Below are 23844 nucleotides of genomic sequence, written 5' to 3'. Positions count from 1 at the left end.
GATTCAGAATCCTCGTTGTAGAGTGAATAGGATGCAGGAAATTAGCCAAAATGTGGAAAAAAATGTAACTTCAGTGTCCACATGGAACAGAATCTTTTCGTTTCATCGCCAAAAATGATTTGCATACACATGCTTGTCATACCAGCGGTTACAGTGGGGAAAATAAGTATTTGACCCCCTGTCAGTTTTGCAGGTTTTCCCACCTACAAAGAATGGAGAGGTCTGTAATTTTTGTCATAGGTACACTTCAACTGTGAGAGACAGAATCTAAAAAAAAAAAATCCAGAAAATCACATTGTATGATTTTTAAATAATTAATTTGCTTTTTATTGCATAAAATAAGTATTTGACCCCCTAGAAAAACAGAGCTTAACAATTGGTAGAGAAACATCTGTCTGCCACTACAGAGGTCAGACGTTTCCTGTAGTTCTTGACCAAGTTTTCACACACTGCAACAGGGATTTTGGTCCACTCCTCCATACAGATCTTCTCCAAATCTTTCAGGTTTGGAGTTTCAGCTCCCTCCAAAGATTTTCTCTTGAGTTCAGGTCTGGAGACTGGCCAGGCCACTCCAGGACCTTGAAATGCTTCTTACGGAGTTGCCCTGGCTGTGTGTTTGGGGTCATTGTCATGCTGGAAGACCCAGCCATGACCCATCTTCAATGCTCTTACTGAGGGAAGGAGGTTGTTTGCCAAAATCTCGCAATACATGACCCCATCCATCCTCCCTTCAATATGGTGCAGTCGTCCTGTCCCCTTTGCAGAAGAGCACCCCCAGAGTATGATGTTTCCACCCCCATGCTTCACGGTTGGGATGGTTTTCTTGGGGTTCTTCTCATCCTCTAAACACTGTAAGTGGAGTTGATTCCAAAAAGCTCTATTCTGGTCTCATCTGACCACATGACCTTCTCCCATGCCTCCTCTGGATCAAATGGTCACTGGTGAACTTCAAACGGGCCTAGACATGTGCTGGCTTGAGCAGGGGGACCTTGCTGCCCTGCAGGATTTTAAACCATGACAGCATCATGTGTTACTAATGTAATCTTTGTGACTGTGGTCCCAGCTCTCTTCAGGTCATTGACCAGGTCCTCCTGTGTAGTTCTGAGCTTTCTCAGAATCATTCTTACCCCACAAAGTGAGATCTTACATGGAATCCCAAACCAAGGGAGATTGACAGTCATATTGTGTTTCTTCCACTTTCTAATAAATAATCATAACAGTTGTTGTCTTCTACCAAGCTGCTTCCGTGTTGTCCTGTAGTCCATCCCAGCCTTGTGCAGGTCTACAGTTTTGTCCCTGGTGTCCTTAGACAGCTCGTTGGTCTTGGCTATGGTGGTGTGATTGATTGAGTGTGTGAACAGGTGTCTTTTATACATAACAAGTTCAAACAGGTGCCATTAATACAGGTAAAGAGTGCAGAATAAGAGGGCTTCTTAAAGAAAAACTAACAGGTCTGTGAGAGCCAGAATTCTTGCTGGTTGGTAGGGGATCAAATACTTATTTTATGCAATAAAATGCAAATTAATTATTTAAAAATCATACAATGTGATTTTCTGGATTTTTTTTTTTTAGATTCTGTCTCTCACAGTTGAAGTGAACGTACGATAAAAATTACAGACCTCTCCATTCTTTGTAGGTGGGAACACCTGCAAAACTGACAGGGGGTCAAATACTTATTTTCCCCATTGTATATGGCAAAAATTTATTTTTCCCCCATTCAGCTGAACCTGCTTGCTTGTGATCACCACAGTGGATCCAGTAGAGATCCACATTGGGAACTGGCATGAGTATTAAACCAGATGCCCTTCGTAACGTACGTTCAGTTCTCCATGGAGAAAGTGGTTCCAGCCAAGTACAAATTGGGACCTACTTTGCTTCACTGTTGAGTTCTGGCAGGATCAGGTGTGCTCAGAGGGCCACGACTGCAGTCTCGGGTGGTCCTTATTTTGCACAGTTTAGAAATTTAATACTCTGACCCTTGAATAGGTTCCACTTGATGAAAAAACATGCTGTGTAAAATTTTGCTTGTATAAATTAAATTTTAGAGGTAGCTGAAAGCATTAAAATTTTGCTAGTTTCTGCTGTATAATGCTATACATACTAAAGCCTCTTTCACACCGGGCCTGCTTCAAGTTGTTTCATGCGGCATCATGATGACGCAGGAATGTCTGCGTCAGGTGCACGCAGCAGGGGGGGCAGAGAGGAGATGAGAAGGCAGAGGAGAACCTGCAGGCAGTCTGCACTCATTTCTCTTCTAGTTTATATTTGTTCTTGTGCAGGGCAGCGCTCTGATTTCTGTCATAGTTTATCTTTCTTCCTTTGACCGTGAGCTGCGTGCGCGCGCACGCACGCACGAACCCTCTGTGAGTAAATGTGGAGATGTCTGGAGTTATACTTGATGTGGGCATGTCCTGTCTCTGGCAGTCAGTCTGTGAGCAGGACTTATGTCCTTTTTTTGTCCTTTATTTAACACAGTAATGAGAGAGTTTGAGGGGAGAGTGAGGAACTGCCATGTTTTTTTTTTTCTTTTAATTGTTCACATGTGCGCGCGCGCTAACGAATTGTCCGTGAGTGGACTAGAGGTGTCTGGACTTTTTACTGGATGTGGACATGTCCTGTCTCCGGCAATCAGTCTGTGAACAGGACTTTTATGGACTTTATTTAAACACAGTTGTGAGAGAGAATTTAAGGGTGAGGAGCTGCAGCCAGGCTGAGCTTTTTTTTTTGTTTCTGTGCTCTTTTTGAGCGTGTAGTTTTACTGCATTGTGTACACAGTATAAAAACAATCCTGCGTGATTTATACTTCGGGAACAATGGAACACGGCAGGAATCATAAATTGGCGTCGGGTAACGTATTGTGAGAGTGTGGCTTCCAATCACATTGAGTACCATTGCTTTGCCCTGACTTGCATTGAAACCACTTCCTTGTTTCATTTTTGGCGTCCGATTTGCTTCGTCCATCACGGTGTTGTTGAGCTACGTCGTCTCAGCACTAGGTTGCATCCACGTGGCATCGTCATGACGTTGCACGACGCAACTGGAAGTGGGCCCAGTGTGAAAGGGGCTTAAGGCTTAATGGTGCCCCAACACATCCTAATCAACACAACAAAGCTCCTGATGAATCCTCCTGGTGCTCACTTAGAATTTCATGATGACCTCCACAGGTGATTATCACCACAGCTTTAGTTACTACAGTGTTATATAGCATGAAACTGAACTACCTCTAAAAATTTATTTATACAAACAAAATTTTACACAGCATGTTTTCTCATCTATTGGAACTTATTCAAGGGCCAGAGTATTAAATTTACATTAAATTAAAATGTGTATTAAATTACAAAACTTTGCAAAATAAGAACCACCCCACTGCGGCCCCATGACAGTGTAGGATTTGGAAGTGGGTCTACGTTTCTGCTGTAGCGTTGTAGCTGTGGATTTTAAGCAGACAAGACTTGACAGTGCTAACTTTTGACATTTGTTTAACATTAATAGATTTCTGTATGATAGCAGATGTTCCAGATCGACTTCTTGCTAACCAACAATTGTTACCTGCATTAACATGAATTAATAGTAATAAATAAAGTAATATGGCTCATTTATTATCTGATTGAGGGATTTAAAAAACATAATTGCCAATTTCACAGTTATTGAAAATACATGTGTCAGTTGACCTGAAAACTGTTTTACAATGTTTTTCATTTAAACTTTAAATTACAAAGTCCTCTTACCTTGATCTTGCATAGTAGTGAGGGTTGAAAACTTTCCAGCATCTCAGGAAGGATCTCTGAAGTAGAGCCTGAATGATGTATCTGTTAGCTGATAATATCCACCGATATGAGTCTTTCACCAACATATCACTATCAGTGTTATTTTTGCCAATATGAAAACTTTTATTGTACAGAAGAAACAAAGCAGAAAACATTTTGGCTACTAGAAAAGGTGTTATGTAGATTGTCCAGCAGAGGGCGCTCCAATGGCTTTGTATACATTGTCTCTTGGTCACATTAGCTCTTTCGAAACAAAGTGACCAGCTGCCATTCATTTTCAGTCAGTTTTTTTACAGCGACAAGAGACAAGACAAGTATATTTATGCAAATGCCGAGCAATGTGACACAGCTGCTGCCAATCTGAGTAAAAACAGCACAACGTATCAATCAATCAATTAGTTTTATTTATATAGCGCCAAATCACAACAAACAGTTGCCCCAAGGCGCTTTATATTGTAAGGCAAAGCCATACAATAATTACAGAAAAACCCCAACGGTCAAAACGACCCCCTGTGAGCAAGAACTTGGCGACAGTGGGAAGGAAAAACTCCCTTTTAACAGGAAGAAACCTCCAGTAGAACCAGGCTCAGGGAGGGGCAGTCTTCTGCTGGGACTGGTTGGGGCTGAGGGAGAGAACCAGGAAAAAGACATGCTGTGGAGGGGAGCAGAGATCAATCACTAATGATTAAATGCAGAGTGGTGCATACAGAGCAAAAAGAGAAAGAAACAGTGCATCATGGGAACCCCCCAGCAGTCTACGTCTATAGCAGAATAACTAAGGGATGGTTCAGGGTCACCTGATCCAGCCCTAACTATAAGCTTTAGCAAAAAGGAAAGTTTTAAGCCTAATCTTAAAAATAGAGAGGGTGTCTGTCTCCCTAATCCGAATTGGGAGCTGGTTTCCAGAGGAGAGGAGCCTGAAAGCTGAAGGCTCTGCTCCCATTCTACTCTTAAAATCCTAGGAACTACAAGTAAGCCTGCAATCTGAGAGCGAAGAGCTCTATTGGGGTGATATGGTACTATGAGGTCCCTAAGATAAGATGGGACCTGATTATTCAAAACCTTATAAGTAAGAAGAAGAATTTTAAATTCTATTCTGGAATTAACAGGGAGCCAATGAAGAGAGGCCAATATGGGTGAAATATGCTCTCTCCTTCTAGTCCCCGTCAGTACTCTAGCTGCAGCATTTTGAATTAACTGAAGGCTTTTCAGGGACCTTTTAGGACAACCTGATAATAATGAATTACAATAGTCCAGCCTAGAGGAAATAAATGCATGAATTAGTTTTTCAGCATCACTCTGAGACAAGACCTTTCTAATTTTAGAGATATTGCGCAATGCAAAAAGCAGTCCTACATATTGCTTAATATGCGCATTGAATGACATATCCTGATCAAAAAATGACTCCGAGATTTCTCACAGTATTACTAGAGGTCAGGGTAATGCCATCCAGAGTAAGGATCTGGTTAGACACCATGTTTCTAAGATTTGTGGGGCCAAGTACAATAACTTCAGTTTTATCTGAATTTAAAAGGAGGAAATTAGAGGTCATCCATGTCTTTATGTCTGTAAGACAATCCTGCAGTTTAACTAATTGGTGTGTGTCCTCTGGCTTCATGGATAGATAAAGCTGGGTATCATCTCATTTACATGAACAAATTGTAATCTATTAGATAAATATGATTCAAACCACCGCAGCGCAGTGCCTTTAATACCTATGGCATGCTCTAATCTCTGTAATAAAATTTTATAGTCAACTGTATCAAAAGCAGCACTGAGGTCTAACAGGACAAGCACAGAGATGAGTCCACTGTCTGAGGCCATAAGAAGATCATTTGTAACCTTCACTAATGCTGTTTCTGTACTATGATGAATTCTAAAACCTGACTGAAAGTCTTCAAATAGACCATTCCTCTGCAGATGATCAGTTAGCTGTTTTACAACTACCCTTTCAAGAATTTTTGAGAGAAAAGGAAGGTTGGAGATTGGCCTATAATTAGCTAAGATAGCTGGGTCAAGTGATGGCTTTTTAAGTAATGGTTTAATTACTGCCACCTTAAAAGCCTGTGGTACATAGCCAACTAATAAAGATAGATTGATCATATTTAAGATTGAAGCATTAATTAATGGTAGGGCTTCCTTGAGCAGCCTGGTAGGAATGGGGTCTAATAGATATGTTGATGGTTTGGAGGAAGTAACTAATGAAAATAACTCAGACAGAACAATCGGAGAGAAAGAGTCTAACCAAATACCAGCATTGCTGAAAGCAGCCAAAGATAACGATATGTCTTTGAGATGGTTATGAGTAATTTTTTCTCTAATAGTTAAAATTTTATTAGCAAAGGAAGTCATGAAGTCATTACTAGTTAAAGGAATACTCCGCTCAGTAGAGCTCTGACTCTTTGTCAGCCTGGCTACAGTGCTGAAAAGAAACCTGGGGTTGTTCTTATTTTCTTTGATTAGTGATGAGTAGTATGATGTCCTAGCTTTACGGAGGGCTTTTTCACTCAGAGTTTAGGTAGCTACTCTGCACTGTGTTGGTATATGGCATTGGAGAACATAAGAAAGACAGGAATCATATCCTTAAACTAGTTACAGCGCTTTCCGAAAGACTTCTACTGTAATGAAACTGCTGGGTAGTCCATTGAAGTAAATGTTATTAAGAAATGATCAGACAGAAGGGGGTTTTCAGGGAATACTGTTAAGTCTTCAATTTTCATACCATAAGTCAGAACAAGATCTAAAGTATGTTAAAGTGGTGGGTGGACTCATTTACATTTGAGAGAAGCCAATTGAGTCTAATAATAGATTAAATGCAGTGTTGAGGCTGTCATTCTCAGCATCTATGTGGATGTTAAATCGCCCACTATAATTATCTTATCTGAGCTAAGCACTAAGTCAGACAAAAAGGTCTGAAAATTCACAGAGAAACTCACAGTAACGAACCAGGTGGACGATAGATAACAACAAATAAAACTGGTTTTTTGGACTTCCAATTTGGATGGACCAAGACTAAGAGTCAAGCTTTCAAATGAATTAAAGCTCTGTCTGGGTTTTTGATTAATAAGCTGGAGTGGAAGATTGCTGCTAATCCTCCTCCCTCGACCCGTGCTACGAGCGTTCTGGACAGTTAGTGTGACTCAGGGTGTTGACTCATTTAAACTAACATATTCATCCGCTGTAACCAGGTTTCTGTAAGGCAGAATAAATCAATATGTTGATCAATTATTATATAATTTACTAACAGGGACGTAGAAGAGAGAGAACCTAATGTTAATAGACCACCTTTAACTGTTTAGTCTGTGGTGCAGTTGAAGGTGTTATATTATTTTTTCTTTTTGAATTTTTATGCTTAATAGATTTTTACTGGTTGTTGGTGGTCTGGGAGCAGGCACCGTCTCTACGGGGATGGGGTTATTGGGGGGGGTGGCAGGGGAAGAGAAGCTGCAGAGAGGTGTGTAAGACTACAACTCTGCTTCCAGGTCCCAACCTGGATAGTCACGGTTTGGAGGATTCTAGAAAATTGGCCAGATTTCTAGAAATGAGAGCTGCTCCATCCAAAGTGGGATGGATGCCGTCTCTCCTAACAAGACCAGGTTTTCCCCAGAAGCTTTGCCAATTATCTATGTTGGTTGGTTGTTGGTTTTGCTTATAGAATCTTATATTAAGATCATGTTTAAACTGTAAAACATCAAACTTCTGTTACATTCTTTCTCATAAAGGTTTGATAACAAAACGTTAGGAGCCATTGCCATTTTTTATGTGTATATCAGTGTCATAATTGTAAAAAATCCTTAATATTAGTTTTGACCCTCTTAAATCCATATTGGTCACTGTCAAAACAATGGCTGACCAGCCCAGCTAGCTTGAATCATACGATCAGAATACATAGATGTTGCGAACACTGTCAACAGACAGAGATGCTTTGTGCACATCTGGTCAGTGTAAGAAGCAGTTTGTGAATTACTAAATATTTAAACCTCGAATTTCTCATAAGAAGCCCATCCATATGTAAACAGACAGCTTCGGTCACTTTTGCCGGACTGTTTGAACGGGTTCTTCCTGTTCCCACATCGCATGCTGTTAAAATGTGCTGTACCGGCCCGTTAATATGTCCTGGTGCCGCCCCTGCAGATGGTCTGATCTCCTACAGCGCTCCAGAGGGCCAACTCATGATGCCTCCAGGTTACCCCATCGCCAGTCTCAATGACTCCACCTACGACGGAGTTCACGAAAGGAGGCGGGCCCCACGCTCACCGTCGGTACATTTACCGTACACTGCTTCCTGCTCTGTGTCGCTGACAGCTGTCTCATCCAGTAGGAAGCCTGTTCGATGGACTGGGTCAACTGACAGATGGTGTGGGTCGGCAAGGACGACTTTCGTAGTACCTCGTCAACACCATGTGTGGCCGGGCTACGGACTACTTGGGCTGGAGAAATGACTCGCTGGGAACTCGGGATACGTGGATCTGGAGTTCGTCTTTGACCATCAGAGGAACTCACTTCATGAAGGTTTTCGCTGCTCTTTAATTCACCAAATGCCTCATAAACTTTTAAAACAAAAAGTGTTGTCTTTGTCCAGGAATAGAAATAGTAATCCAGGCTTTCCTCTGGTCCTTCGTCCAGGTTCACAGTAACAACATGTTCTCCCGGGGTGTGAAGATCTTCTCCTCTGTCTCCTGCTCGTTTAAGCCCCGCCTAATTGCTGGCTGGGAGGCGGAGACTGTGGCATTTAAGACTGTTCTGGATGACAAGAACCCAAGTTCCCGTTACGTCACCGTTCCGCTAAACCGCCGCACCGCCAAGTCCATTCGCTGCCGCTTTTACTTTGCTGATGTCTGGATGATGTTCAGTGAAATCTCATTTCCATCTGGTAATGCAAACAAACTAAATACACAGTGTACACTGACGCGGAGAGTGCCGCGTATTCTGGTGCTAGATAAGAGACACATTTTTATTGGACAGTTTAGTCAGATTTCAGCCACTCGCCTGCTGGGACACTGGAGCGCAGTGGCTTGGGATGACATCACGAACTGGGTTTCCATTACGGATTTGTGCAAACGTTTAACGATATTTTCAGAATGTCAACAAAGCAAGACAACAAAATGGCAGCGTTTCCGTTGCTTGCTGTGTTCCCTGTTGTTGTGGTAACAGTTGTACTAGCGACAACAGGGAACACAGTGGTTAACAGAAATGCTGTCATCAGGATTCATTGCCATTTTTATGTACATATCTGTCATAATTTTTTTAAAAAGTTTCAAGAAGTTATTTTCATCTTTTTGAAACACTACTAGTACAGTACTGCAGGTCTACTGCCAGTACTGTGCTAGCAGTAGTACCTCTGTTCGCATTAATGCTATATAGTAGCTGTTGATCTGTTTCATCAGATTTTTGTTCTTTACCTTTTTTATGTGTTATAATTTAAAACTGAGTTTACTTATAACTCCTTTTGCCTTCAGAGGATACGGCATTCCCGACTCCGATGACCCCGGTAGTGACTTCTCCTTCATCCGCAGAGGAAACTGATATTTCGACCACTCCAAAGACAGGTTTGACCTTTCACCTCAACACTTTCACTTATCTTGGATTTAAATATTTTTTAATTCATCATCTCGCATCCTCATTAATGCGTTTAACCATCCAAAGATGGGAACTCGGGGTATCGGGTCATGGGGTGTCCCGCGGTCTCACCAGCTTCCGTTTAGTTTGACTGAGTCCTGGTACCAGAACTTTCCAGAACACTTTGGGTGTATTTTATGAATTTTGAGTTGATGATTTTTATGGTCAGAGCTGTTCTTCTTTTGTTGTAAGCAATTTTTTCCCTCGTAATATAAACATGTTGTGGTCCGTCAGCGCGCACGGGCGTGCACGCTGGAGCTGCTGTGCACGTTTCCAGACTGTGCTGTTTGAACGCATGATGATGATGATGTTCTTCAAGCAGTATAGCTAGCTATCAATTAAACTAACAATGTGTCATGATATTTATGTGATTAAACATAGTGCAGTTAAATTCAAAAAGTTGTATTCATCTTTTTTGAAATTTCTACGTAATTCATAGAAAACTGTATTTTTTTTTTCATTATCTTTTTTCTTTTCTTTTTTTGAGGAAGCAAAGTATTTAAAAATGTTTTCCAGGATTATTAGTACAAGCATTACCACTGCAAGTAGTTTTAACAACTGTAATATTGGAAGTATTACCAAAAGCAGAAGTATTACTGGTGGGAGTAGCACTAGCAGTAGTATAAGCTAGTTCCACTCCTCCAGCCAATGCAAAGGAATCGGTATCAGGTTATTTGGTCACATGACTTTTAGTCAGGATGCTGACATTTTGTTGATTGGCTGAGACACGCCGCTCTCTGATTGGCTGCAGCCTTTGTTTACAATGTAGTACCGGTACCACAGTCTCAGGAGGAGTGGAACCAACTTACATTTTCGGCAGTTACGCCACAGCCAATCACAGAGTGTGGCGTGATAGCCAATAGCGGCCGATGTATCAGATGGATCAATCACAGCCATGTTTTCAAAAACACACTACCAGTCTCTTTGTATAAGAGACTGTGGTACCAGTGCTGGCACTAGTATAGCACTGGAAATATTACACTGGCACTAAGTAAATTAGGCCTAGCACTATTAGCATGAGTATTAGCATTTTGAGTAGTATTAGCAGCAGCAGTATTGGAAGTATTATCTTTAGCAGAATTAGCACTTGTATTATCAGCATAAGTATTACTGGTGGGAGTAGCACTGGCGGTAGTATAGCACTGGAAATATTACACTGGCACTAAGTGAATTAGGTCTAGCACTATTAGCATGAGTATTAGGATTTGGAGTAACATTAGCAGCAGCAGTAATATTGGCAGTATAGGTACGGTTGGGCCTACGTCACTTCCGCGTAGTTATGGCTGCCATTTTGGGTCGCCGCTAGGGATGGGTATCGAGAACCGGTTCCTTTCGGGTATCGTTAAGAAATGATTCGATCCACCAACATCAATAAGGTTTGTGCTTAACGATTCTGTTATCGGTCCTTCATAGTGGCCGTTGTTTTGCGGGATGTTTGTCAGGAAAATGATCATTTCTCTACATTGATTACAGACCCTGCAGCGGGTCCGTGATCAACTTTTCTGCAGCGCGGCTTTGCTCTGAACCTTGAACCAATCGAAGCATGGTTCGCAGATTGAAGCAATGCTTCGACCTGTTGCTTCGTTTATACTTTCTTTCGCTTAATTTTCCCCCGCTAAAACCCTAAAGAGCATACGTCTGTGAGTATTATTTAAACGTTAGCATTACGCATTTGCAGCCGTCATCACGTTCGGGTGCATTTGTTTTCAAATTGTAATATTTCTTAAATTTATTTTTGCTTATATATTAATAATCTAATGCTTATTATATACAATTTTAGAGAAATAGACAAAAAGAACCTGAATAGAAACACAACAGAATATATAAAAACAACTAACAATGAACATACATAAATAAATAAATACATATATAAATAAATAAGTGTTTCCTGTGAACACCTAGTGACTCTTACACCTCCATTTCATCCCTGTCTTATTTAAGTTTAATGACAGTTTGTTTCGGTCAAACCATATTTTCAATGTGTTAATTTCTTCAGTGATTTCCTCCAGAACTATCTGACAAACTAGAAAACTGCTGCATCCTCGTAAGAGCAGAATACTACTGGAATGAATTTGAATAAGGAAAGTTGTGTTTTTTTCTCACCTAAATGGATGCTGCACTCACTCCAGTTTATTGTCTGGAATATACCCAGATTGCATTTCAGTGCTTCTAGAATTCAAACATTTTCGTGCAGGTGGTGTTGGGGGTAATTTTGGGTTTCAGCTTTTTTGTTTTTCACCACTTTCATCCCTGAATACGTCAATCGTGAGTCACGTTTGTGCTGATTAAAGTTACTAACTGGGACTCCTGTCTTGTTGCGAGAAAGAAACGAGAATCGTCCTCCGTCCTGTTCACACAGCTCCAAACGCTGCGCGGCTCTCTGATGAGTCAAGATAGAATGATAGAGTCCAGTCTGAATTAATAACTTCAAAGTGAAACACCGTTTTGTTTATTTTTATTTATGTCCAGAGATCAAGGATACAGTGACCAATTTCATATTTATTTACTTTAAGACTCAATGAAATACATAGAAAACATGTAAAGCCTACTTTTAGTACAAAATTCACGAGGAATCGATAAGGAATCGGATCGATAAGCAGAATCGATAATGGCATCGATATCGCTAAAATCTTATCAATACTCATCCCTAGTCGCCGCTGAAAACAAACTCTACGCGCACTCACAACCATTGCTGATATATTGTCTTTACTGCTGTTTATTCGCAAAGGCCTGCCAATTTGGTCATGCCAAATGGCATAGGTACGGTTGCACATCCGGGTCCCTGATGTGCGCGCATGTAGCAACACGCATAGTAACCAGCGAGCCGCTGAAAACAAACCACCGTCACGCTCATTTCCTACTTGATGCCCATCGCGCTCGCATCATTCTGCCACATTTTTTTCTACTTAATATACACCAGTTTTCATAAGGAATGTCACGATCGTGTGCTGCAGTAATAGTGCTTCAGAGGCCGCTGAACGCAACAGCCGCAGCCAAAGCAGAAATATGAAGCGTCTCGACCAGCCACGCCTCAGGCCAATGAGGGCGAAGTCGAAGCTTCATTACAGCTCACCTCCTGCAGCTGCCTCTCTTGGTGAACCTGCTACACCCAGAGAGTTCCTGCCTGCAGCTGACCTGAGTGACCATGAGGACTCGCATTGTCCAACATCACATGATTACGTTAACATGGAACAGGTGTCCTAAAAGGAAGAGTTGGAACACCTGAGAGCGGAGAACTCACAGGTGAAGACAGAATGCATTCCTGCAAACCGAGCGGAATGAGGAGAGAAGCAGAATGTGGCGCTTTGGGAGCTCGAAAAAACACACTTTTTGATCTTTTAACTTACTGTGGTTGGTACAGCCAACTACAACACATGATCATGGCATTCTGTGTGAAAACTGGTGTATATTAAGTAGAAAAAGCCGCGGCAGAATGCTGCGAACATGATGGATGTCAAGTAGGAAATGAGTGCGACAGCAGTTTGTTTTCACCAGCTCGCTGGTTACTATGTGCGTTGCTATGTACACGCGCATCAGGGACCCGGATGTCCAACTGTACCTATTACCTCTAGGAGAGGTAGTGCTCCTGTTATAAGCATAAGTATGACTGGTTGAAGTAGTTCTGGCAGTCATATTGTACTGGAAGTATTACTCTAGGGCGAGCAGGATTAGCACTAGCATTATCAGCATAAGAATTGGCAATTACAGTCATTTTAGCAGCAGTAGTATTGGAAGTTTTACCTCTAGCAGAAGTAGTGTTAAAAAAAACAGGAGTACTGGTATGACTGCTAGGAGTAGTTTAGATAGTATGTAGTTGTGTACTCTTGTTGTAGTTGTGACCTCTGCCTTTCTTATAACACAGCCAGTCCGTCGGCCAGCGACCAGCCGGACAACGGGAACACGCCCATTCTGATTGGCTGCCTGGTGACCATCATCCTGCTGTTGGTCATCATCATCTTCCTCATCCTCTGGTGCCAGTACGTCTGCAAGGTGCTGGAGAAGGTGATTAGTGTCAGGCCCAATTAAAGATGCAACCTTAACAGTGTGACACCAGAGTCCAGTGTAGGCTCTGAAGCCCGTTGGTACTTATCTCCAGATTTGATTTAATTCATTGAACTTAGTTTCATTTATATAGCGCAAAATCACAACAAAGTTGCCTCAAGGCGCTTCACACAAGTAAGGTCTAACCTTACCAACCCCCAGAGCAAGAACACAGGCGACAGTGGTAAGAAAAAACTCTCTCTGATGATTTGAGGAAGAAACCTCAAGCAGACCAGACTCAAAGGGGCGCCCCTCTGCTTGGGCCATGATACAGACACACTTGAATATACAGGAAATTTTGGGAGCCCATGCTGGTGCACAGGACAGGAGGCCTGCAGAAGAAGACACCCACTCCCATCTGTGTATGGAGCTGCACCTCAAAGAGAGAGAAAAAACAGAATCAGGCATCAGAAAGACAACAAATACAGAATAATTTGTCAGCATTAAGCAACAAGAAAAACAGAAGAAATAGGTGATCACCGACCACTAGCCCCAAGCGTCACTAATAAAATGAATTTAAAAGAGTAAAAAAGCGTAGTAACGTACTATGCCAGTATGCTAAACATACAAAAGGGAAAATAAGTGCATCTTAAGTCTGGACTTGAAAGTCTCCACAGAATCTGACTGTTTTATTGATGCAGGGAGATCATTCCACAGAACAGGGGCACGATAAGAGAAAGCTCTATGACCCACAGACTTCTTATTCACCTTAGGGACACAAAGTAGTCCTGCACCCTGAGAACGTAAAGCCCGGGCCGGTACGTAATGTTTAATTAGGTAGATGATGTCATAGCGTGACTTCCACAGCCGCAGGGATACTCATGTTTTGTTTGTTTGTTTATTTGTGTTTGAATGTGCAAAGAAATAAAGAATCGTCTTGTGTTTTTGTGGGAAAACGAGGCATCACTTTAACCGATCGTCAGAATCACCTCTTTCTTGACTTCCAGGCTCCTCGGCGGATCCTGGACGAGGATGTGACGGTTCGGCTGTCATCCTGCAGTGACACCATCATCCTCCAGACCCCACCCGTCCCTCCCCGCTTTAGCCACGCCCCTACAGGTACAGAACAGCATATGGTCCAGTCCTGTTTGCATAAAACAAATCAGAAAAGTGAAACCTGGACATTGAGAAGGAGCTCAGTGTGAAAGATGACGCTAGTGTGCAGCAGAACTGTGATAAACATCAGAGTTTATCATACAGTTTGTGCAAATCCAGAATGCCCATTATGCAGTTTCCAGTGACTCCACTAGAGGACAGTAGTGCTTTACTGTCCACTATAGTTCAGGCACTGGAATGGATCCGGTCTCATTCCAACAGGACAGGAAGTTGTGGTTTAGCTGTGAGACAGTCCTGTGGCTCTCTGAACTGGATCAGGGACTGGTGTGACAACATACAGGCTTGTTTGATTCTTTATTGATGCTTCTCCTCAGGTCCCTCCCACACAGACCCCCACTATGAGCGAGTTTTCCTGCTGGACCCACAGTACCAGAACCCGGCGGTCCTAAGAAACAAGCTCCCGGAGCTGTCGCAGAGCGCCGAGGCTTCAGGTAAATCCAGTCTCTCCATCAGCGTGCTGACAAATGTTGACTCCATCTGAGTCCCCATCAGTTTCTCGAGTCCTCATTAGGTCAGACGTAAGTAGAACAGAGTCCAAAGAGTCCAGAGTTTTCCATTGTGGCTCAAGCACCAAGTTTTGAACTGCATTTCAACCATAGTGAAACAGATTTGGTTTCCAGGTGGAACTAGAAGCTGATTTTTCTCTATGAACTCTGACCATCCTTTGATGACATCCTGGGTTACAGTGGTTCCACTGAAAACTGGTACTCCCTCTGATGATTTGAGGAAGAAACCTTAAGCAAACCAGACTCAAAGGGTGACCCTCTGCTTGGGCCATGATACAGACACAATAGACAAAACAGTTTACAAAACAAATTTACAGAACATGTTGCCGGTGCACAGGACAGGAGGGTTTCAGAAACAGACACCACACCCATCTCTGGATGGAGCTGCACCTCAAACAGAGAGAAAAACAGAATCAGGCATCAGAAAGACAACAAATACAGTATCATTTGTCAGCATTAAACAGCAAGAAAAACAGAAGAAATATTAAGGTGATCGCCAGCCACTAGCCCTAAACTTCACTAAAAGACCCAGAATTTAGATAAAGTTGAGGCCGCAGCACGCTGTGTTTACTAATAAAATTAAATTAAAAGAGTAAAAAGCATAGAAACATACTGTACCAGTATGCTAGTCATACGAAAGGGAAAATAAGTGAGTCTTAAGTCTGGCCTTGAAAGTCTCCACAGAATCTGACTGTTTTATTGATGCAGGGAGATCATTCCACAGAACAGGGGCACGATAAGAGAAAACTCTGTGACCCACAGACTTTTTTTTTTTTTTTTTTTTTGGAACTTTTTATTTAGGATTTTTTTTTTCTCTGTTTTTTCAAAACAACATTACCTGAGACAAGTACTAAAAATATAATTAAATAACATAAAATAAAAATAGTAATAAAAGTACAATATATATAATCATTGCTGCATATGGTACAAAAGCACATACATCAATAAATACATATTATATAATGCAATAATAAAGATAACATGCCCACACACACTTTATATATATATATATATATATATATATATATATATATATATATATATATATATATATATATATATATATATACACATAATATAGACACACAAAAAGGGAAAAAAAAACTGATCACCCTCATGTCAGAATCAGTTCCCAGATCTTTTTGCCTCCCTATACTTTAGCAGTGAAAATATTCTTTGACCATATACCATCTCCAGTTAACATCCATTTTCATTTGTAATGATGCAGTCATTTTTCCATCATATATACCTGTTTTAGTAAGTAAGTAAAGATGAGTGGTTGCAATGGTTGAGACCTTTGGTCCCCAGTAGCCGCGATGGTTGAGACCTTTGGCCCCCAGTAGCCGCGATGGTTGAGACCTTTGGTCCCCAGTGCCCGCGATGGTTGAGACCTTTGGCCCCCAGTGGCCGCGATGGTTGAGACCTTTGGCCCCCAGTGGCCGCGATGGTTGAGACCTTTGGTCCCCAGTGGCCGCGATGGTTGAGACCTTTGGTCCCCAGTGGCCGCGATGGTTGAGACCTTTGGCCCCCAGTAGCCGCGATGGTTGAGACCTTTGGTCCCCAGTGCCCGCGATGGTTGAGACCTTTGGCCCCCAGTGGCCGCGATGGTTGAGACCTTTGGCCCCCAGTCGACACAATGGCTGAGATCTTTGGTTTTCTGTGGCCACAATGGCTGGGTCCTTTGGTCCCTAGTGGCGTGATGGCTGAGTCCTTTGGTCCCTACTGGCGTGATGGCTTGGTTCTTTGGTCCCTAGTGGTCGTGATGGCTTGGTTCTTTGGTCCCTAGTGGTCGTGATGGCTGAGACCTTTGATTTTAAATCACACTAACTATAAAACAAAAACCAGAAAACTTATCATTTAAAGATGAGCTGAACTTTAGCTAACCTCAGTTTAGCTCAGTGCCCCCTGCTGGCCGAATGAACTTCATCTCTTCTCCAGCTGTGAATGTTCTTCTTCCTTTCGTGTATTTTCTGTTCTCTAACGCTGTCTCAGTTTCAGTTTAATCTGCATGCACCGCTCCCTCCTCCTGTACCTCCAGCCCTCCCTCTCTCTCCCTCTCTCGGTTTGGTCCTCCTCTTCCTCCAGCTCTCCTCCTCAGTTCACCTCACTGTGACCTTCTCCTGCTGACCTGCTGTCACATGACCTCAGACTGGCTGCGTGGTAAGAGTTCAAAGGTGACGTCAAACATTTAATCATTTATCAGACACACACTGCCATCCCTGCTCCTGCAGGGGGCGCTGTCCTCTCTGCTGGTCCGCTTTTCTGCATTTCTGATTTCTTTCCATTTCTGCACATTTGTCCACCACACAGGAAAATAAAAATTCTTCTGACATGAAAAATATGAGTTAAAAACTCTCTCTTCTCTCTCTCCTTCTGGCAGCGTGTGGCGGTGGCTACGCTGAACCCGACATCACCCAATGCACGCCGCACCAGTGTTTCCACAGCAACGCTCCTCACTACGCTGAGACAGACATCGTCCGACTGCAGGGCGTCACCGGCAGTAACATGTACGCTGTTCCCGCCCTCACTGTGGACTCACTTACCAGGAAGGACATCTCGGCCGCCGAGTTCCCACGGCAACAGCTGGTCTTCAGGGAGAAGCTTGGGGAGGGGCAGTTTGGAGAGGTGGGTGGGGTGGGGTATTAGATTAGATTTAATAGAACTTTACTGATCCCTTGGGAAGACTCCCTCAGGGAAATTGAGGTTCCAGCAGCATTGTATAGCTGCACACAGGGTAAGAAGCACACAGAGTATCAAAAGTGAAAATATAAATACTCAATTTAAATACCAGACATACTGGTTTACTGGCTCCTACTGTTCCTCTCCTTCCCGTTCTCTGTCTTCCTGTTACTCCTCCTCCCCCTGAGTGAGGAGTTGTTTCTGGTCCAGATTCTCACATGTGTCTTCTGTCAGTGTTTGTAATTCATTTTTCCTTTAACAAAGGCTTTGTTTATTCAACCCCAAAGCTTTGATTTGAGGAAGCAACAGAAAAAGACTCTCATCCAGGGGAGCCGTACCTTTAATAAATAATAATAAATAATAATCAAAGTGCTGCACAACAAACAATTCAAAATAAACAAATTAAGATCAAAGTTCATTATATAATTACAACTACAGTTTGAGTAGTTAATATAATTATAATCATCGCTGTAACACCACAACTCATGACTCACGTAGAAGTAAATAAGTGCAAAAGTTTAATTTTTTGTATCAGTTTGTGGGAAATGGTAAAGTAAGTCCCTTCGGCTGCTCCCTTGTTTGCACTCGGGGTCGCCACAGCAAATACAAGGTGGATCTGCATGTTGAATTGGCACAGGTTTTACGCCGGATGCCCTTCCTGATGCAATTCTACGTTACATGGAGAAATGTGACAGAGGTGGGATTTGAACCCGGAACCTTCTGAACTGAAAACAGGCGCATTAACCACTTGGCCACCACCCCTGCTGTGGGAAATACAACATCATTTTTCTTCAAGTGTCAACCTCTCACATTATTATTTTTTACCAATATTTTAAAATTCCCACCTTAATTAAAATGTGATTTTGATGTGTGTCAGGAAAAAAAATCATTATTCTTACATAATTTCTGTGTCATGTAACTTTTGACATGGATTTTAGGTAATACTTTATGAATAATTAACTGGAGTTGAAATATTGATATATTTGAATTCTCTCATGAACCAAATTAAAATATTTACGGCATGTTTTTATTATTTGTAAATTATTCATTAAACTCATGTTTACAGATGTTTATTTAATATCTGAGATTATATGAATGTCCAGATTTGAATCTCGTATGTGGACGTCGTCTTCTTTTGTTGGGACACTTTGGACCCTGCAGTCACAGTGTCCAACGTGACTGAGAACCTAGACAGGAGGGGATACTCTCATAAAACACTCTTCAGAAAAACCACAGTACATCGACACAAATATCTATCATTTCAGAAGAACATTGTTTTAAAACAATTAATTACATAATTTATGTTATATACAGCGTCTCCGCTCTTCTGATGGCTGCTGCAGATGGAGTTACTCACCTGCACCGTAAACTAATATTTCTTCATCTGGTTTTAAGTCCTCTACAAACCCACACTTAAACCTTTGTCCTGCTAACAAGCTAATGAAGTTGTTGTTGATGTTGACCTTTCAGCTGCTCCCATTTTATTTGGGGTTGCCACAGCGGATACACACAGATCTGCATTGGTATTTGACACAAGTTTTACACCGGATGCCCTTCCTGACTAGGGTTGGGTATCAGTAACCGTTTCTTTTCGGCTATCATTAATAATTGATTCGATCCTTGACTCGATGCTTAATGATTCCCTTATCGGTCCTTCAGAGCGGACGTTGGTTTTGAGGGTGTTCATCAGGAAAATTTCTCTACTTTGATTACAGACCCTGCAGCGGGTCTGTAATCAACTGCTTCTGCAGCGCAACTCCACTTTGAAGCGTGAACCAGTGAAGAAGTGCTTCGATCCACTGCTTCGTTGGTTCTTTGATTCGCAGCTCTTCAGAAGCAGAAAGTCTGTTTCTTAACCCCTCTCAAAGCAATGAAAATATGTCAATTGTGAGTCACTTTTATGTGGATTAAAGTCACTAACTGGGACTCCTGTCACTGGCGTTCGGAAGAGGTCTCCCATCCAGGTACTAACCAGGTCCCGCACTGCTTAGCTTCTGAGATCTGACAGGATCAGACTGACACAGAGCAGACCGGCTGCTAACTAGCTAATGAAGTCATGAGGGAAAAACACGCCTTCATATGAAACAAAACAAAAACTACATTTTTAACAATTTACAGAATGACTTTCAGCCAATTTTAGTTACCCTCAAAATAAAGCTGCATATTTTAATGGATTGTTTTTTAACTCTAAAATAACAAACACAATGTCCAAATGTACCGAATGTCCATCTCACTGTTTCACGTGCACGACTGGCATTTTGCTGTTACACATCACTGGTCATGACGGCGAGCCTCGACACTAACACTAATCCTGTCTACTGGCCCACACTGAACGCTGGCATCGAGCAGATTTAACTCAGAATGTGGTCCTCTTTATGTCTCTTACAGGTCCATCTGTGTGCAGCAGAAGGACTCCCAGAATTCCTTGGGGAGGGATCCCCTCTCCCTGATAGGGATGGTCAATCAGTACTGGTGGCTGTAAAACAGCTGAGGGCCGATGCCACCGGTCAGGCCAGGTAAACTGCCAAAACTCTCTGTCTCACAGAGTTTGAAGATTTTTATCTTTCTGGATCCAAATCTTTTTTTTTTTCTTTTGGTACTGCTTGTTCATGATTTTCTGACTCCAACCTGTTGAAACCACTGAGGTGCTTGACAGTCTGGTGGCTGGAGAGAAGTCTGCCACATGGTGGCTGGACTGAAGGATCCAGTCAGGTCTCGGAGTGCCAGATGTTGCTGCATCCTCCACCTCAAAGGAACCACCATGTGTGTTGAGTGGTGACCACCCAGGCAGACCTGCAATCCAGCACTCTCTCTTGAAAGTAGTCAATGATCTGCCCAGCCTATAGTTGACTCTTTGACTTATTCCAGTGTCCAGGGTCCTTAGCAGTGTGGGACCTCCATGATAGGTTATGCTTTGAGAATGGACCATGTGTCCATAGTGTCACAGCTGATGCTCCATCTGTGCAAGTGCTGATTTGAACCAAAGTCATTCTGGTAGTACCAAACATTTCTCCACAAATGGGAGATGACCGGGTGTCCCAAAGACATCCGGTCATCTCGTTTGCCTACTGGTTAATGACGAGGTCTCACAATCACAAAGTAAGACTGAAAGCACCAGAACTACAAACACTTGGCCTTTTGTTCCCCTCGAAAGGTATCAACATCGCCAAAGACCTCATGACTTCAGAAGCTCTTAAAGACTCTTCAGACATGAATGTCAGTGTTGAAATAAGTTCTCATCACATACAGGTACACCTGTCAAGACTGAGTTCAGGAAGTCATTTTAATCCTGGATCATAATTTCAATCCAGGACAATCGCCAACCCAGACACTCCGGTTCCTTACTCAGCTACTCAGTTGCTACGATCAGGGTACCAACTAATCTGCAAAGATAGAAGTCAAGGTCAGTAAACCCAATCGCACATAATCTACTGGATGGCCTGACGTACCCCAACATCTAGTCCTGTAAGCACTTAACAGAGTCAGAGCCAGAACACATTACCAAATAACACCACAGTTACCCATGAAGGGGAGTCTTAGAGTCTGGTTCCACTCCACACAGTACTCACACAACCCATGACCAGTCCAGCTGTGAGGTGCAGACATTCGTCCTTGTGTTGAGTCCTAATGGAGCTACGATGTGCTTGATGTTTGTCTTCCCGGCCGTTTCTTTCTCTGAGCAGCAAGCGGCTGACACGACTCCTTTCAGGAATGATCCGAGTGAGAATCTTCACCCGGCACACAGTAATACCGCTGACCTCACTGCAGTCCAGGCGAATACCGTTTCCATAGTGGAACACAGAGTCCTTGATCCAGTCATTTGGGATGAAACCCATGTCCATTCAGTGGAAGCAAAGACTGTTTATTTCATTTCTCCTGTAAGAAGGCTGATTGTTGATAGTTCACAAGTTGTGAGGCACCTGCTCACAGGTTCCTCAAACCCTCAGTGGCCGGATCCCTGTTCATACCGGAATCGCCAGCCGCACACGTGCGCGCGCAGCTTCTCTGGATGGTATTCAGAGTGATATGAGACAGTATAACCAACTTCAGCACGACGCCTGATGCCTTCCGGGTCTGATTAGAGATGCAGTCCCACATTCATGTCCACGTCTGCAAGTCCTCCCCTTAGACTTGGTGGACGCTCCTTAGAAACAGTGGAACCGTAGACTCGACCCAGATTACAGCAGAGACACTCAACGTGTGACAATCGGCAGGACAGTAAAAGATGATTGTTTGATTTCAGAGGACATTGGACTGATGTTGGACAACAACCCCTTAATCAATGTAAACAAACAAAGTGTAAAGTATGACGACTACGTCCGTGTTTTTGGACACGACTGAACCTGAGCCTGCCTGTCTCTGTCTGTCAGGAACGACTTCCTGAAGGAAATAAAGATTATGTCTCGTCTGAACGACCCGAACATCATCAGACTGTTGTGTGTTTGTGTGTCTTCTGACCCGCTGTGCATGGTGACCGAGTACATGGAGAACGGAGACCTCAACATGTTCCTATCCCAGAGGGAGATCGAGAGCACGCTAACACATGCTAATAACATCCCATCAGTCAGGTAAATATAAACCGATTATACTGCACATACACGCCAACAACACGCTAATAATGCGCCAACAACAGCCCATCGGTCAGGTAAATATAAACCGATTATACTGCTGACACACACCAACAACACGCCAATAACACGCCAACAACAGCCCATCGGTCAGGTAAATATAAACCGATTATACTGTTGATACACACCAAAACATGCGAGTAACACACCAATAACAGCCCAGCAGTCAGGTAAATATAAACCGATTATACTGCTGACACACACCAACAACACGCCAATAACACGCCAACAACAGCCCATCGGTCAGGTAAATATAACAAAAACTGATTATCGTGCTGATACATGCTAATAACACGCCAACAACAGCCCTTCGGTCAGGTAAATATAACAAAAACTGATTATCGTGCTGATACACGCTAATAACATGCCAACAACAGCCCATCGGTCAGGTAAATATAAACCGATTATATTGCTGACACACACCAACAACATGCCAATAACACGCCAACAACAGCCCATCGGTCAGGTAAATATAACAAAAACTGATTATCGTGCTGATACACGCTAATAACACGCCAACAACAGCCCATTGATCAGGTAAATATAACAAAAACTGATTATCGTGCTGATACACGCTAATAACATGCCAACAACAGCCCCTCGGTCAGGTAAATATAACAAAAACTGATTATCGTGCTGATACATGCTAATAACACGCCAACAACAGCACATCAGACAGGTAAATAGAAACCAGTTATCTACCTGAATGACATGTTAATAACATTTTTGCCGTCCCTTTAGTCTTTCCGACCTACTCCACATGTCGGTGCAGATCTCGTCAGGGATGAGGTACCTGGCATCGCTGAACTTTGTCCACCGGGACTTGGCCACCAGGAACTGCCTGCTGGACCGCCGGCTCACCATCAAGATTGCAGACTTCGGGATGAGTCGAAACCTGTACAGCAGCGACTACTACCGCATCCAGGGCCGGGCGGTGCTGCCTATAAGATGGATGGCCTGGGAGAGCATCCTCCTGGTGAGTCAGGGAACTGCAGCTTAGTGACAGCAGACCTGAAGGAATCCAGACTTTAGTGTCCCGCTTTTCTGACCAGGATCAGAAGTTTGTAGAAGATAAAGATAATCATCTTCATGATCACCCTTTGTAGTGGTTGTTTTTTGTTTGTTTTTTTTACCTCTGTCGTCCCCTGTCTGTTGTCCAGGGTAAATTCACCACAGCCAGTGATGTGTGGGCATTTGGTGTCACCCTGTGGGAGATTTTCACTCTGTGTAAGGAGCAGCCCTACAGCCTGCTGTCCGACGAACAGGTCATAGAGAACACTGGCGAGTTCTTCAGGAACCAGGGCAGACAGGTGAGATGAATCGAACGCACCCCGAGCAGAGGGAGCGGGTCAGACGAATCGAACGCACCCTGAGCAGAGGGAGCGGGTCAAACGAATCGAACATATGGTCAGATGAATCGAACACACCCTGAGCAGAGGGAGCGGGTCAAACGAATCGAACGTATGGTCAATGAATCGAACACACCCT

The 23844-nt window shown here is 42.8% G+C and overlaps 1 protein-coding gene across 1 annotated transcript in view; it reads left to right on the top strand.

The window, feature by feature from the left end:
* The window catches only part of LOC117511316 (discoidin domain-containing receptor 2-like), a 126897-nt gene that overhangs the window by 98158 nt on the left and 4895 nt on the right, over nt 1-23844 (top strand). Inside the window, 15 exon segments of the mRNA XM_034171343.1 lie at nt 7902-8008; nt 8091-8129; nt 8132-8185; nt 8187-8220; nt 8223-8265; nt 8378-8640; nt 9227-9316; nt 13249-13388; nt 14375-14486; nt 14858-14974; nt 17430-17674; nt 20117-20244; nt 22099-22296; nt 23098-23332; nt 23517-23666. Coding sequence (XP_034027234.1) covers nt 7902-8008; nt 8091-8129; nt 8132-8185; nt 8187-8220; nt 8223-8265; nt 8378-8640; nt 9227-9316; nt 13249-13388; nt 14375-14486; nt 14858-14974; nt 17430-17674; nt 20117-20244; nt 22099-22296; nt 23098-23332; nt 23517-23666 — 1955 coding nt within the window.

This window comes from Thalassophryne amazonica, chromosome 5 (genome assembly GCF_902500255.1).
Source record: "Thalassophryne amazonica chromosome 5, fThaAma1.1, whole genome shotgun sequence".
Classification (NCBI taxonomy): Eukaryota; Metazoa; Chordata; class Actinopteri; order Batrachoidiformes; family Batrachoididae; genus Thalassophryne; species Thalassophryne amazonica.
The sequence above is the reverse complement of the archived record's forward strand: the minus strand, read 5'-3'. Positions and strand labels throughout refer to the sequence as shown.